This window comes from Pezoporus occidentalis, unplaced genomic scaffold (genome assembly GCF_034315485.1).
Source record: "Pezoporus occidentalis ecotype Australia unplaced genomic scaffold, CSIRO_AGI_Poc_V1 ctg4, whole genome shotgun sequence".
Taxonomy (NCBI): domain Eukaryota; kingdom Metazoa; phylum Chordata; class Aves; order Psittaciformes; family Psittacidae; genus Pezoporus; species Pezoporus occidentalis.
Genome location: NW_026915724.1, coordinates 22739103 through 22751449, shown reverse-complemented (window position 1 = coordinate 22751449; position 12347 = coordinate 22739103). Strand labels below are relative to the sequence as shown.

The 12347-nt window shown below is 37.6% G+C and overlaps 1 protein-coding gene across 1 annotated transcript in view; it reads left to right on the top strand.

Moving 5' to 3' along the window:
• PIEZO2 (piezo type mechanosensitive ion channel component 2) overlaps nucleotides 1–12347 on the top strand; it is a 297634-nt gene that overhangs the window by 257595 nt on the left and 27692 nt on the right. The window contains exons 35-39 of the mRNA XM_062633006.1: nucleotides 273–371; nucleotides 2803–2911; nucleotides 3884–3949; nucleotides 7299–7465; nucleotides 8646–8821. Coding sequence (XP_062488990.1) covers nucleotides 273–371; nucleotides 2803–2911; nucleotides 3884–3949; nucleotides 7299–7465; nucleotides 8646–8821 — 617 coding nt within the window. The remainder of the gene's footprint in view (nucleotides 1–272; nucleotides 372–2802; nucleotides 2912–3883; nucleotides 3950–7298; nucleotides 7466–8645; nucleotides 8822–12347) is intronic.

The following is a 12347-nucleotide window of genomic DNA, read 5'->3' as shown; positions in this document are numbered from 1 at the left end:
ATAATTACTTTTAAGTGATCATTTTTCTTTTAGTCTAAATTGTGTGCAATACTTCAGGGGTTAACATGGAGATCTTATTTGTTAGAGAATGCAGGCAGTTAAGAATCATCTCATTGAAATTTTATTGTGAATATCACAAAGAATCTTTTATCATATCGGAGTCTATAAATGTAAATTCATTCTTAATAATCTAGATACAATCATTTAATATATATTTTTATTAACATTTTCTTGTTTCCTACTAATTGCTATTGCTTTGTCCTTTTTTATAGAGAGCTATTGGGAAATTTGCTTCAGCCATTTTAGCCTTGCCAAAGTCTATCATTAAACTACCCAAAACTATTCTTCAGTACTTAATCAAAGCAGCAAAGGTACTTGAGATTTTGCAAATGCTCAGTATGTGACCCATCCCATAGTTCCTGATGCAGTGTATACCTTTGTCCTGGTCTGCATTTTTCCTCTTATATGAAAGATTAAAAAAAAAATATGACAGCCAAAGATTTATTCATAGTAAATACAATACATCTCATACTTTTGCAGTGGCCAAGCCACAAGAGAAGAGGTCTATCTTTTTTTAACTACAGTCCCAGAGAGAAAATGCAGACCCAAACTCTTGTTTTCTTCTGATATTGCTATACATGATGGTCACATCAAGTTGCATGTATCTTGGGGACACGGTGGTAATTGATCTCAGAAAGCTGGTAAAAGGTTTGTAAAATACACATTCGCCTCCAAACTCCATTTTAGTTCTCTACTTTGCCCTTTATAATCATAAAAAAGATTTGTGCATCTTCTTTCTTGTCCTCCTGGAATACATTTAGCATTTCCTACCTTTGAAGGGCTGTGTATCATTTTACACTCCATATATGTAACATGATATTTGTAAGGAGTGAGCATTACCGATTGAGTGTAGCAGCTCCAAAGCATAAAAGATACTGCATTTAAAGTTTGTCCAGTGGTAAAAATCTAAAAATAATACATACGTATGCACCAGCCACCTCTGAAAATATTCACTTTTTAGCATAGTTAGTTACATTAAATTTATTAATCCAATGCCTTTTCTTCATTCTAATCGTCTACCCTCTTCCAAGTCTGGCTCTTACCTCTAATTTCTTTATTCACACTATGCCTGTGACTAGCATACAATTTTTCAGCAGATATTGACAGTTTCTGACTTTCAGTAGTTGTACAGTATTAGTTCACTTAACTGTCCCCCGGATAACCACTTCACTTAACATTCACCCAGATAGCCTTCATTAGAAAACACCTATTACAAAGCAAAGAGAAACCAGTACATCTGATGCCACATATTTTACCATGTGCTGCTTGTAGACATATAAAAGTAAATGTACAGATCTTGAGACATTTGGAAGATGATCTTCTTATCAACAGTACCAAGCTAATTTCTTCTACATTGGTGTAGAATTCACAAAACAGAGAAAAGTATTTCTCTCTTTTAAATTAAAGTCAGTTTGACAGTTTTTTAAAAGTTCTTTTAATATTCCAAAGCAATTTGTATTATGCAAATTTAAGATATAGAAATAAACCAAAGAGAAATTTTACCATTCTGTCCTGTGAGGGACTGTTCCAGCTTCCCTGAGATACACGTGTGGTGTTGTCGTTGTCTGCATGTTTGTCTTGCAAATTGATAGACCTGGTTTGTTACTGTGCTTTATTTTGTGCTCATGCCTGCATCTCTGTGTTTCCTGCCCTGTCTCTGTTACCAGCCTGTGTTGCTTAGACATAGAAGACAATGTAGTGCCAATTTTGAAGATGATTACCATTTTTCAATTAAAACCATAAAAGTAGCAAAGGAGCATCTTTTGTCCTAAAGAGATGTGGAGAAGATAGTTACTTTGGTCTCTGTTTTTCACATTTTATGTTGTAGAGGAAAAAAAGATATGAGTGTTGCTTCTTTTTTTCTGTAACCATCCTTCACAGCTTGAGCAGAGCTGTTCAAAAGTTACTTTAGGGTATTTTTATTTTTTTTACTTTTTTTCTTTCATCCATTGTTATAGCATTTATGAATATTTTAGGCCAATTCTATGCTTCATGTAGTCGTACAGGTCAACAGACTGTTGATCTGAGTGAGTGCTGTGAGTAGTATTTGGCCTCATAAAATACTCTGGGTATATAGGTGAGTATTACTGTCTTCATTTTACAACTGGGAAACCAATAGCAGAAGGATTCATAACTGGCTTATCTGAAGCAACAAAGGGAGCCATTGTCAAAACGAGGATGAAATTTGAGGAATTCCTGACTGCCAGGTTTGGTATGGTACATAGATAGCAAATCTAAATGTTCCATTGGGATCTGCAGGTGAGTATAAAAATACCTTAAGTATGAAAGATGTACAAGCACAAATACCTGTACTGAGATATCACTACATCTTTTGATGCTTTAGTTACTTAATTGCAGCACTTAATGTTTCCATTACTCTGCATCTTGCCTGTAAAATTATAAAGTAGAAATACAGGATTAAATGGAGAGATTCAGGTGAAGCAGCCCATAAAGACAACAGGGTATTAATTCCCAAAGTTCAGAGCATGATTTTTTGTGGGTTCTAATGAAACTTGGTTCACCCACAAGTGTTTGCACATTTGGTTTTATGCTCGCAAAAATAGCACATGAAAAACTCAGCAGATCTGCAGCAGAGGTGTTTGAGTTGGGATTCAAAATATTTCCTTACCCCTGCAGATCTGAACGTGTTTACTCAAGCTATATAGTCCTGCTTGTGGCTTATTCTATGGCTTACTCTCAAAACATGAAGAACCTTGAAATAAATGAGTTTGTTCCTTCCAGTTTGTTTACCAGGCCTGGATTACTGACCCTAAAACAGCACTACGGCAGAGGCGCAAAGAGAAGAAAACTTTTGGGAAAGAGAAGCGAAGGCAAAAAGGATCTGGGGATGGTAGGTAGACTTTTTCATTGTAAAAACATAGTGTTAACTAGACTGCCTGTTGTTCCTGGTAGTGAAAGGCAGCTATGATTTAGAGGGTAAGTGTTCTCAGTTCTGACAAGGAACTGGAAAAATTAGTTTATCTTTGAGTGGCTGTCTCTCCCTGCACCAGCCAAGGCCAGCCATAGCTATGTTCTTCTGTTCTACACAATGTTCATTGGGGGAGATAAAGGAGGATCACAGAATCATAGAATGGTTTGGGTTGAAAGGGACCTCAAAGACCATCTAGTTCCAGCCCCCCTGCCGTGGGCAGGGTCACTTTCCACTAGACCAGGTTGCTGAAAGCCCCATTCAACCTGGCCTTAGACACTTCCAGGGACAGGACATCCACAGCTTCTCTGGCCAACCTGTTCCGCTGTCTCACCACCCTCATAGTGAGACACTGGAGAAGAGTAGAGGGGCATATATGTGTTTCCCATGGAGTTGCAAGACACATACCCAGAACTTTGCCAGGTAGTAAGACTCAACATGTTGCAGAAAGCTTCAGCTGTATGAAGACATTTGTGGAAGTAGAGTTCTTGCAAGACAAAGTGTCTGCTGCCACTGAAGCTGTAGCTGCAGTTACTTGATACGAGATAGAAGGAGTTAGAGTCGTATGTCTGTCCCTCAGTTCTTCCTGTAAATATAGGTCACATGAAATGGTGTAACAGAAATTGCCTCGGTTTACACCAACAAATTATTTTGCTCAGCAGCCTATCTAGTAAGAAATGCCACTGCAAATTACAAGAGCGGTGGTCATCCATGAACACCTTTGCTAACAGGGTTGTCATTTGTCCCCTCACTTGAGTCCTTTAGAAATGGAAATATGCTTTCTGTTACAGGGATAGGTAATGAACCCATCACTACTGCTTAGTAACTGTATCATTTTCTAGCTTGAATGGCATTTACACCCACCCTTCAACAGTGTTTCATCGTTTTCAATAGGTGGTACTGATGCGGACTGTGAAGATAGTGAGGAGGAACCTGTCAAGAAGAAATCTGATGGGCCAGGTATGAAGGCAGAAGGAGGGTTTCTCTGCTGTTACAATGCACTTGTGAATGGTGGCACGAGCAGCGTATGACAGACAGCATTGCAGTGATCCCAGGCTTGTATAAAAGCCATACAATCCACTCTAACGTGTAGTGGGAACTTTCAAACTACTTTTGGGTTTTTAGTTGACAGATTTACAAGTCTTGAGGATAGGAACTTCCACTGCTGGACTATTAGCTACTGTACTCATTCTCTACACACCTTAATAAATACATGTGCAGGCTCAGACTTGATTACTTGATGTATAATTTACTTATATAACAACTTACACATAATCTTAGCTTCCAGTCCTGATTTCATACAGCCCTGTGTGAAAATTTCCATTCTTTTTGAGTGATTGAAATGTTATTAGCACAAAGACCTTGTGTTTTCTCAGTGTGTTTTAGCAAGGTTAATATTATGCTTTTGTCTGGTACTCACCCATGAAGCACGGTGCAACAATCTCTAAAAGCTTGGATTCTCCAAATCTTATACATTCTTATTCATAATCAGGTGTAAGGATGATCTGCACAAGAGAAGAAATGCCAGCAGTTTGCAAGATCTTGCCCATATCAAAAGTTTTGCTGCAAAGAAGTGTAATAGATCATAAATCTGTGCTTGGCTTTTTGTTTCTAACTGGAGTAAAAGAAGAAAACAGAGTCTCCTTTTAAGTAAGCCTTCATCGTGGCTTACCTTGAGGAAGACTTTTTCTTCAAAAGCTATTTTTCTTCTCTATTTAAAATAGGTTCCCACAGGTCCAGTTAGAATTGTACCCCTAAATGAGCCACAGGGTGGAAGATGTTACAAGGATGTGGGAAATGTAATTTTTTTCTCGCAAGCACAGTGGTCTCAAATAAATGAGTTGCATTCCTGTAGTTCTTTTTTGATGGAGTCTGGGGGCTTTTTTATTTGTTACTTACTGACAGCACAATTATCTGTGTTAAAACACTGAAGTGAATCTCTCAAACACATTTCTAGGGAAATATTGTTGGTGCTACACAGGAGTTAGGGAAAGAGAATGAGGTTTGTAATTAATCTATATTGGAAATAGTCAGTTTGAGTGATTTATATTTTTGTTGAAATACTTTGACCATTCCTAGGTAAAATTTGTTAATGAAGATGGTTGGAAAAAATAGCTGGCAATTAGTATCATTATTAACCTTAGATCAAATACTGTCTCCCACGCTCAGGTAGTGAGAAGCCTTCTCTGTATTTGACCCTTTGAGTCTTCAGTCTTCAAAACATAAATGTTTCCCTTTTTGAAGATATTTAGATGAAATCGATCCCCAAAAGATTATTTTTAAAAGTTTTGAGAACAGCAAAGCTGCCAGAATAGGTACAGCATCATTAAAAATGTATACCACATCACCTCCATCCCAGAGAGAAAAATGACCTTTCAGATTGGACTGGAAGTGCTTGGCAAAACACAAGACTATGGCATGCCAGTGGTGGTCAGTAATAAACATGATTTTAATGTGAAAGCTGTGCTTCTCCTGAAGTCAGTAGTAGAAATTATATATTGTAGAATCATAAAATCACAGAACAGTTAGGGTTGGAATGGATCTTAAGATCATCTAGTTCCAACCCCCCTGCCGTGGGCAGGGACACCCCACACTAAACCATGTCACCCAAAACAGAGAGGAAGTGTGGGTTAACAGAGAACATTCATGTGTTGTATATTTTTGTGTATGAGCGATACTTTTCTTTTAACCTATTCATAATATTACCTGGAATTTGAAGGGAATGAATGGTTCTTGAAGTAGAAACAGCCTTACAAGTAATTTACAAAAGATTTCCTTTAGCTTCAAGATCTTCATGTTGAAATATGGGTGAATAAGTAGATAAATCATAAAATATCTTTAATTCTAAATGACCTAGAAAAAAATAAAAAAAGGGCAAAACATGAATGAAATAATTGTATGACCAAGTGAAGTGGGCTAAATGCTCCAGACCAGACCAGTTCCATGGCCTCGCTCAGATAAATGGTACATACTGCCATTTCAGCATCCACTTCACGGAAATGTGCCACTAACAGTTTTCTTCCTTAGTTTCACTCTACATGTATGTGAATGCAACCCTGCCTGCACACTCAGAGACACATGCATGTTCCTCCATAGGAAATCTTTTGCTTTATTGTAGCTTCATTCTGCATTCTTTCTAAGGAGCTAATGTGCACTCCACAAAGTTTTGCATGCCATCTTGTGGTACAGCTAAGAAGTGAAGTTGTTGAAAGCGTTATGATTTAGCACATAGGTTGGTTGGCTCCTTAGTATCTGCTTCAAACATTTTGTCCCTGCATATAGATTAGGGGCAATTTTCTGGTATTTCTTAGTCTGGTTACTCTGAAATCAATCTTTATAGCAAATTCTCTGGGATTTGCAACCCAGCAGGGACAACTAACTATGAAAACAGCTAGTTGGAAAGAATTTTTTTAGTATTTGTGCGACACTATGCACAAAGAACTGTAGTGTGGTATGCATGTTTGTGAGTAAAAGAAAAATATACTGAAAGTTCTGGTTTGGGGCTGAGAAATGCAGTTGGTAATGCTAAGGCAACTACTAAAATAAGAACTTGGGACAGCTGTGTAGAGCAAGCTAAAGCTACTGTTGTCGGTATAAACCCATAAGGCCGAATCACGGGAATGTGTATTGTTTTGGCAAAATGGTGCAAGAGTCATGTTTGATAAATGATTTATATGATTTATCCTAGTTGGGCTAGTTGATCTGAGATCACTGATGACACAGTGTAGCCTATTTAAAAAAAGAGAGACTTTGGAAACAGTAAATACAGAGTGGTGTGTTTAGGTAGTTGGAAAGCTAGGAGGGAGTCAAAGACTGTTTAGGTAGATTAGACTTTAAAACTCAGCAAGGTTCAAGCACAAAAGACAAACTGTGCAGATAGAAACGTGCACAAGTAAATAGACAGGTACAGATGGGTTCAGCTCAACATGCTGGCTGAGTGGCTGTTGAGATCAAAGGAGCTGGGGATGTTGAAGAGCTCTCAGGGGATGTCCAGCTCTTTGGGTTTCATTTTGCAGACCTCTGCATAGAGTGTAAAATTAGGGACTGTTTATATGAGTAGCAATTGCAGGACCAGGGAGTTACAGGGTGGAAAAAGGATTCCAAATGATAAGACATACAGGCAGGAAAATGGCCTAGATAGGCAAAAGGCTTCCAACTGCCTTCAGAGATTCCTTATTATGTCAAGGTCTTGCAGCGTGGATTGTTATTATTATTGGATAATAAAGGAAAAATTAATCTAACTCCTAGTAGAAATACAATAAAAGATATTTGAGTTCATTAACTTTCTTTTGCTTTTCCTCTCCCTTAGATAACATCATCAAAAGGATATTTAATATCTTGAAGTTCACTTGGGTCCTTTTCCTGGCAACCCTAGACAGTTTTACAGCTTGGCTTAATTCCATCTCAAGAGAACACATTGATATCTCCACTGTGCTAAGAATCGAACGCTGTATGCTGACCAGGGAGATTAAGAAGGTAATAAGGCCTGTGGTCTTTTTTGCCTGTTGATGCCATTTGAAGCTCAGTGACGAATGAAAAGTTGTCTTTTCAGATCACAGTGTTAATGAAAAAAATTACAAAAATCTCACTTACATGTGCATTAAAAAAATAGGTCTGGACTCTTTTACTGCTTGCTGGTTTATAACAATAAATAAGAATCAACACAGCTTTATACAAACAAATCTAATGAAAAACGTGAGTTTCAGGTTTTGTTCTTGAGAACTTTTATTTTCACAAAACTTCAGATTTTGAAAATTTTTGTATTAGGGACAGTATAGAGAGTTGAAATAGTACTAACTAGTAATATTAGTAAAGGAAATACAGGTAGTTTCTTAGAGTGTTTTTATTATTTTATCTGGAAAAAGTCCTTGCATAAGCGTTCATTATAAGTCAGAAAAACGACGGTTCAAGTATAGCAGTCTTCTCATTATACCTTCTGAGGTCAATGCAACTGCTAGTGGAATGAGTTGGATGTATTTCTGCCCAAGAACAGGCTGTAATATTCTGATTTTCATTCTTATGACACATCTTCAGAATTTTGATTGCATTATAATAGTCAGAAAGACTTGATTCTGTGCCCAGATCTGGGCTGACAGAAAAACCATCCTTTCATGAACTTGCTTGATCTTGAATTCATAGAGAAAGAGTAAAGGTCTTTTTCATGTATTTTCATTTCCAACTCTATCCATACTTCAATAATAGATTCTTAAACCTGGTTTAGGTGTTTTTTTCCTGTTTAAAATATCTGCTACTGACCACTACTAGGATGTGTGATTGTTCTTAGAGTCAGTGAAGCTATGTAAAAGAGATATCTCAAAAGCTGTTGGAGTACAGGTTGTGTCACAGTCCCAGCACACATCTCATTTTTATGATGAATGATCTGCAGTTCACCCAGCAGTTTTGTTGGCTAAATATTGCTTGAAACCACTTGCCTTGCTCCAGTTTTGCTTGAAAACTCAATACTGTGCTATGGTAATCTTAAATCAGAGTCTGACTTGCACTCTGAAAAGGAACTATGAGTGGGAGGTTATTTACTGTGAAGCTGTTTACATAATCCTTTATCTATCTATTCCTTGCCAAATGACAGGAGAAATTAGTTCCTCGAAGAATACACCTCCCCCCTGCCATGTTTCTCTACCTCTACTCTCTTCCACAGGGAAACGTTCCAACGCGAGAAAGCATCCATTTGTATTACCAGAACCACATGATGAAACTTTCTAAGGAGTCAGGACTGGATTCAATTGATAAAAATCCTGGTCAAGCTTCTGGTTTGCAAGCATCTGAAAGAATGGATAGTTTAGATTCAGCAGCTTCTCGTGATAGTATTTCCAGGTATTGATTTAAATTTATTTTGTGAAAGATAGAGGGATTATGCAATATATGTAATTCTAGATAATGTCTGAATGAACTTTCCAATCAATGTTGAATCCTCTTTTTGATTTATCCATGCCATTTTAAAAGTGAAAAGTCTGATATAATGTTACTATTCCTTTATAGTGTTGAACTCAGTTGTTGGCTTAGCTCCTTTTCCACTGTATGACTATTCCACTGCTTTCTGTTTCCTTGAGAATTAGGAGTCACTAACAGAGGTTCTGATCTTGTAAAAAATAATGGAAAATAAGAGCCTGCTGAGGATGCTTATGGGGTAGTATTTTAGGAATTCAGGCATGGCGTTTGGGAACAATAATTCATTGCAAATATTTTGTCTTTGTAAAATAAATTGTTGTCTGTTGCCCACAGATCAAGAAAGGCTTTGCACTGAGAGAGAATCTGGATTTGAGAGAACAAATTCCCCCTCTTGTATATGCAGGCCAAAGATCATTTAAAGAGCCTGATTTTCTAACTGCTGTGTTTGCAGTCCAGTAGAGCTACACAGTTCGTGGGTCAAATACCCATACTAGTTCAGGAAAAAGCCCTTCCTCATTCTTTTCTGAAGACGGATGCCATCAAGTCCCTTGCCAAAATTACTGCATGCTCCTGCTGCTCCATGAACACAGAGGCACACACATTCACTTCCTTGTCTTACAGAGACAGCCTGTTCCCACCATGTCCCTGGTGTTCTTGACTTTTAAGTGACTGCAGAAGTTGTCCAACATGAGAGGGAAAAGGGAGGGCTTTGGAAATCAAGCTGTTCCATAATCTCTTGCATTCTACTGCCTCCTGTTCTCTAAAGTGTGGCAGTATCATGTTATGTTTGATACTCCCAGCAAACTTGGTAGTTTTTGTGTACAGTAAATTATGCTTACCTTTTACTAATGACATATGGTTAGATGTTAGCTGACTAAAAATAATGAGGGCTTGTCTTCCTTTCTGATGTTATTGAAAAGTAAGCGTGAGAGTGTGCCTGTGAGCACTATGCTTCAACAAAATATTCACAAATTGCTCCTCACGGGCCGCAGTGGTCTTTGAGAGGTTCACGCCAGTAAAAACAGCAAATCTGAGCAAACCTTTTTGGTGGCTAGCTACCCAACTAAGCAACACCTTTGTGTTTTGTCTCAAAGGTTTACAGGAGTCAGATGACGTGAGAAAAATGGATAGCCAAATCCTATTACCAGCTCACTTGGAGCCACTTGGATATCTGCAGGGCAGAATTTAACAAATTTCAGTCTCACCTAAAGAAAGAATAGTAATATCAGTCCTGCTTTCATTAAATAGTTTTTGGTTCGTTACACTGTTTACTATAGGCAGAAGAAATTATTATTATACAAACATGTTAGCAAGAACCTTAACTAGAAGCAAAGGGAAGCCAATTCCAAAATTAATTACAAAAAAAAGAAAGACAAAAAACCAAACAACTTGTCATTTTCACTTGTAAATTCTGCCTCTTCAATGAGATGGAATTCAGTGTTAATCTCCACTTACAGGGTTTTTTCTCAGAATAACTGCCCATTTGTTACACTGCTTTAAGTGTACTTACACATTTAAAATCTCTATTTAAACTTAGATTGAAATTTAATGATTCTGCACAGCTGCTTTTCAATAGAAAAAGTTAAGTCTTTCACATGTGTTACTGTCATCTCTGTTTCCTCAGAAGATGTCACAGGACCTATTGGCAAAGAATAGCAAGGCAGTATTATGACTGATTTATCTAATCTCAAATTATCTTTCTGGTAATGAACAACCAAATATTCTTGCACTGAGAGTATTTACAAATTATGCACATCTGCTATAACAATAATGACCTGTAATTAGAGGAAGCAAAACCGAGTCTGCTGATTGAATGATAGCGCCATCTGTTTATTGGGGCAGCCTTGCATGTCTCTTCCTGGAATTACAAAAGTGCTTATGAGCTTTTTTTGAATTTTGAAGTGTTTTAAACTTCATGTGATTTTCTGGCATGATTTTTTTTTAATTGCCTATAGGGAAGGGGACATTTTACATTTCAAAGTAATGATTTCCAGTAGATATAAAACCAGCTAATTAAATCTAAAGAATCCCTGTGATCATGGACCTGGGATTGCAATGGAAAACATTGGGAAAGGGCAGAGGTTCCTAACCAGCATTCTGGTTGTCCTTCTTTGTTTACCATACACAAAATTCTGTAGTAAACATTAGGTCCATGAGTAAGATGGGCATGTCTGGAAGTACACAGGGCTATTATATTATAATAATATATATTCCTCAGTACTCGGGACAGGAATTCCTGTAAGTTTCTGCTCAGTGCTCTGAACACTACTTTTCAGGGAGAACAACCCTTCTGATCAGCTGCAGGAACTGTAAATTTCTTGTGAAATTCAGGGCTAATCCTTGTAAGTCCTATCAAGGGATGTCATGCTTAGCCTAGATAAAGCTCTAAATATTGTTTTGCAGAGTATCCTTTGTGGGATTTTCTCTTTTAATAGGGCTGTCATTTATTCTTAGTCTTTTTTCTATACAGTAGCTAGAGGTGTAATGAGGTATTCATAATGTTGGGGGGGGGGAGCGGTTTGTTTGTTTTTCTTTATGTATAAATGTTCTCATGTATCCTAAATGCACAGTGCAAAGTTCAAGTGGGCCAAAAAGAGAAGAGACTGGTGTTGATCTTTAACAATCTCTTTAAGGAATGCCATCAGAAGGGGTCAGGAGCTAGCATGGTAGAGCATTCCCTGCTGTTTCCATTTGACTGATGAACTACTTACTAGGTTAAACAGCTTGTGAATGTCAGTAACATGGTAGGGAACTTGCTAAAACCACTTGGCTGCCTTTATGAGAGATTGCCTATGGTTATGAAATAACAGCAAGACACAGGTCCTAAGTCAGATTTCAGAATATCCAAGATTTTGTATCCAGTTGAGTTTGTATCAGCTTTTGTCCATCACAGTAACATATTCAGTTCCCAACTCTACCTGTGTGTAGGCCTTTATAGGAGCAGAAGGAGGGACCCCCTGATCCTCCTGTAAGAGCAAACAGGGTGTTTACAGACACTACTTTTCAGCTGTGCTTCCCTCACCAGATGTGAGAATAGGGCTTGTCATATTGAGTACCTGAGAAGTAATGTTTGCTCTGGGAGGCAGGAGAAAGTATGAAAGGAAAGTTCCAGTTTGGGACTAGATCTTGGTCTGATTTAGGAGCGTGAATGATTTGAGCTATTTGGGATTTTTGCCTGCAGATGTGGGGAGTGTAATAATTAATAAAGGTAATGGCAGTCAGTAACTCAAAACAGAAAAAAAAAAAAAAAAGCCAGAAAATTTGGAAGTCACCACTTAAACAAATAAACTCTCTGGGAAGGGTAAATTTGTTTAGCAAAAAGGAAGTCATAAAGTAAGAAATTTCCCGCTCACTGAGGATAAAAACATCTCTGCTATATATATCCTCATTTTAAATGGATACCTGATCAACTTTATAGAAAATGCTTGAACTTGAGCTTTTAATGAACAGT